The following is a 3,900-nucleotide window of genomic DNA, read 5'->3' on the forward strand; positions in this document are numbered from 1 at the left end:
CAGGGGTGGTGACTCCACCACCTCCCTGGGCAGCTGTTCCCGCGTCTCTTTCTGTGAGGAGATTTCTCCTCATGCCCAGTCTGACCCTGCCCTGCTCGAAGCCCTTCCCTCTTGTTCTGTCACCGGTTGAAGAGCGACCAGCCCCACCCTGCCCACGAGGACCCTCCAGGGGCTGCAGGGAGCGCTGGGGTCTCCCCTGCCCTGCTCCTCACCACGTTTCCCCCTGCCCAGGCTGCCATGGCGTCCCAGAAGCGCAGCCGGGCGCAGGCCTGGCCGGAGGAGGGCGGGGACCGGGCGCACGGGCTGTACAGCCTGCACCGCATGTTCGAGATCGTGGGGACGCAGCTCACGCACCGCGACGTGCGCGTCCTCTCCTTCCTCTTCGTCGACGTCATCGACGACTACGAGCGCGGGTTGATCCGCAGCGGCCGGGACTTCCTGCGGGCGCTGGAGCGCCAGGGCCGCTGCGACGAGACCAACTTCCGGCAGGTGCTGCAGCTGCTGCGCCTCATCACCCGCCACGACCTGCTGCCCTACGTCACCCTCAAGCGCCGCCGCGCCGGTGAGTCACCCGCTTGGAACAGGGTGGGTTGGGGGGGCCTGGAAGGTCTAGGTCCAACCCCCCGCGTGGTTCCCCCTGGCCCAGGCTGCTCCAAGCCCCACTGGAGATCCTTGAGTCTTCCCAGGGATGGGGCAGCCACCTGGGTCATCCAGGTGACCCTCAAGGTCCCTTCCAACCCAAACCATTCCATGGTCTGAAGACCATCCAGTGCCACCCCCTGCATGGGCAGGGACACCTCCCACCAGCCCAGGTTGCTCCAAACCCCACATTAGATCCTTGAATCCTCCCAGGGATGGGGCATCCACCTGGAAGAGCATTGAATGGATCACCTGGGTGATTTTTAAGGCCCTTTCCAACCCAAACCATTCCATGGTCTGAAGACCATCCAGTGCCACCCCCTGCAGGGGCAGGGACACCTCCCAGCAGCCCAGGCTGCTCCAAGCCCCATCCAACCTGCCCTTCAACACTGCCAGGGATGGGGCAGCCACAGCTTCCCTGGGCAACCTGGCCCAGGGTGCTGCTGGTGACACAGCCCAGGTCATGGGGAGTTTCTGAGCTGCTCTTTTTTCCAGCAGAAAACCCACTCTTGGTTTTTCTGTGGTTGACATGTCAGTCCTGCCACTCACAGAGGGAGAATTCCCATGTCCAAATCCATGTTTTTTCCATGCATTTCCCACCATGATGCCCCAAACCCTCTTCTTCCAGCTGCCCCTTTCTCCCTCACTCTCTTCCTGGCTCCAAGATCCCATCAGTGGGGCTGGAGAATTCCGTGGGTTTGGTCACTTAGTGGCACTGCCAGGCTGAGCTGCTCCCTATGGATTTTTTTTGACCAAACATCTTGGTTTTCAGCCCAAAGAGCTTGGTTTGGGGAGGAGAGAGGAGGGGTAGTGGCACCAGGGTGGGCAAAGCCCCAGGGGACTGGGCTGGAACTGGGAGCAGGATCCTGCCAGGGGGAAAAATGGGCTCCAGTGGCTTGAAAAAGAACAACCCCTCCCAGTGCCAGATTTTGTGGGTTTTGGAGAACAAAAAGCATCTAAAAAAGCTTCAGGAAGAAAATCCCTTAGAGGGATTTGCAGAAGCAGGACGGATGGGTTAATTAGGGGGGGTTTTCTCCAGACTTAACGAGCTGATGCTTGTTCCTGGTTCCCGGCATTGGGTCCCTGTGTCCCTGCAGACCCGGAGCAGCTGCAGGTTTGTCCCCTCCTGCCTCATTCCTGACTCTGGAAAGGAGCAAAATCCAGTCCCAAGGCAGCTGGAGCTGCCCGGGCCAGATGGGGAGAGCAGGATCCACGGCCTGGGATGGCTGCAATTCCAGGGGATGGGAGGGACCCCCTGGGAGAGCAGAGCTGTGAGATCAGGACATGGGACATGAGCAACCTGTGGAAAATGTCCCGACAAGTGCCCTGATGGCTCCTGTGGGGAGCAGGGATGGTTGGAGCTTGTCCAGCCCTGCCCAGCTTGGCTGGAGCTTCGGGATCGGTGCCGGAGCTGGGAGGATCCATCCGGGTGGGAAACAGCCTTTCCTGCCTGGCGAGGGGGTGGATCCCGAGGGGAAGGTTTTCCAGGAGGGTTGGCTGGAGAGAAACGGCTGCTCAGGGGGGGCCCTGTCCCCGCTGTCCCCCCTCCAGGGACCCTGTCCCTTCTCTTCCAGTGTGTCCGGACCTGGTGGACAAGTACCTGGAGGAAACGTCCATCCGCTACGTGACGCCGCGGGCGCCGGGGGGGGCAGAGCACGGCCTCGGCCACCCCCACAAACCAGGTGGGTTTCAGGGGGACCCCTGGCCCTCAATCCGGGGGAAGTTTGGGGGTTCAGTCTGTGGGGATTCATTGGGATCTTCCCGTGATTTTGCCTTGTCTGCTCCTGCTGGGATGGGTGATGTGCTGAAGTGACACCTGGTCCTGGTGCCACCAGCCTGGTGGTTTGGCGGGTGATTGAGTTGGATTGTCCCCAACTGGCTGCTTGGTCCTGGGGTGTCATTTGGGGAATCCCCCCCCCGGGGCTTGGACTGGGGGCTTGAGCTGCCACCCGAGGGAGGGCTGGAGCATGCAGGGGGGGAACAGTGTTCCTGCCGGGATCTGGGGGGTGGGCAGGGCTCCTGAGGTGCCCCCTGACGCTGTGCCCCCCGCAGTGCCTCCCCACCACCCCGTGGTTTGCTGCTCCCCTGCTGGACCCCAGGTCCTGTCCAAGCGGCCGCGGGGCCGGGCCCTCCCGGGCAGCCAGCGCCGCAGGAGGAAGTCGGCGACGCCGGATCCCAAGGAGAAGCAGACCTGTGGTGAGGGCAGGGGCACCCGGGGGCAGGGCCTGCAGGACCAGAGCCCAGCCTCAACCTGGTGCTGACAGGAACCTTTACTAACCCTTGTCCCTCAGTCTCTGTGGTTCCTAAATCCCTCCAGGGATGGGGATTCCACCCCTGGCCTGTGCTGGGGCCTTCAGTGAGGAAATTCTTCCCAATGTCCCTTCTAAACCTCTCCTGGTGCAACTTGAGGCCATTCCCTCTTGTTTCATCACTTGTAACTTCACTGGACAGGCCCATCCCCACCTCTTCACAATCCCCTTGGGTCCAGAGGGAGATGGAGATGATCCAGGGCTAGAGCAGCTCTGGAGCCAGGCTGGGAGAGATGGGGTGTTGAGCCTGGAGAGGAGAAGGCTCCAGGGAGACCTTAGAGCAGCTTCCAGGGCCTGAAGGGGCTCCAGGAAAGCTGAGGAGGGGCTTGGGACAAGGGCAGGGAGGGATGGGATGAGGAGGATGGATGAAAACTGGAAGAAGGACATTTAGGTGAGACATGAGGAGGAAATTCTGGAGTATGAGGGTGGGGAGACCCTGGGACAGGGAAGCTGTGCAAGTTTTGGATGTCTTGTCCCTTGGGAAGTTTTCAAGGGCAGGTTGGATGGGACTTGGAGCAGCCTGGGCTGGTGGGAGGTGTCCCTGCCCATGCAGGGGGTTGGATCTAGATGATCTTTAAGATCCCTCCAAGCCACGTGGGGGGATTTTGGGGGTCCCCAGGGCGCTCACCCCCCTTCCTCTCCCCCCAGACATCCGCCTGCGGGTGCGAGCTGAGTACTGCCAGCACGAGACCGCCCTTCAGGGCAACGTCTTCTCCAACAAGCAGGACCCCCTGGAGCGGCAGTTCGAGCGTTTCAACCAGGCCAACACCATCCTCAAGTCCCGGGATTTGGGCTCCATCATCTGTGACATAAAGTTCTCAGAGCTCACCTACCTCGACGCCTTCTGGCGCGACTACATCAACGGCTCCCTCCTGGAGGCCCTCAAGGGCGTCTTCATCACGGACTCGCTCAAACAAGCCGTGGGCCACCAAGCCATCAAAATGCTGGTCAA

The 3,900-nt window shown here is 61.3% G+C and overlaps 1 protein-coding gene across 1 annotated transcript in view; it reads left to right on the forward strand.

Moving 5' to 3' along the window:
* The first annotated feature begins 237 nt into the window (after nucleotides 1-237).
* Nucleotides 238-3,900, forward strand: part of DEDD (death effector domain containing) — a 23,439-nt gene continuing 19,776 nt past the window's right edge. The window contains exons 1-3 of the mRNA XM_010000719.1: nucleotides 238-562; nucleotides 2,214-2,321; nucleotides 2,692-2,835. Of these exons, the coding sequence (XP_009999021.1) occupies nucleotides 238-562; nucleotides 2,214-2,321; nucleotides 2,692-2,835 (577 nt within the window). The remainder of the gene's footprint in view (nucleotides 563-2,213; nucleotides 2,322-2,691; nucleotides 2,836-3,900) is intronic.

The sequence above is a fragment of the Chaetura pelagica genome, unplaced genomic scaffold (genome assembly GCF_000747805.2).
Source record: "Chaetura pelagica isolate M959 unplaced genomic scaffold, ChaPel_1.0 scaffold1746, whole genome shotgun sequence".
Taxonomy (NCBI): Eukaryota; Metazoa; Chordata; class Aves; order Apodiformes; family Apodidae; genus Chaetura; species Chaetura pelagica.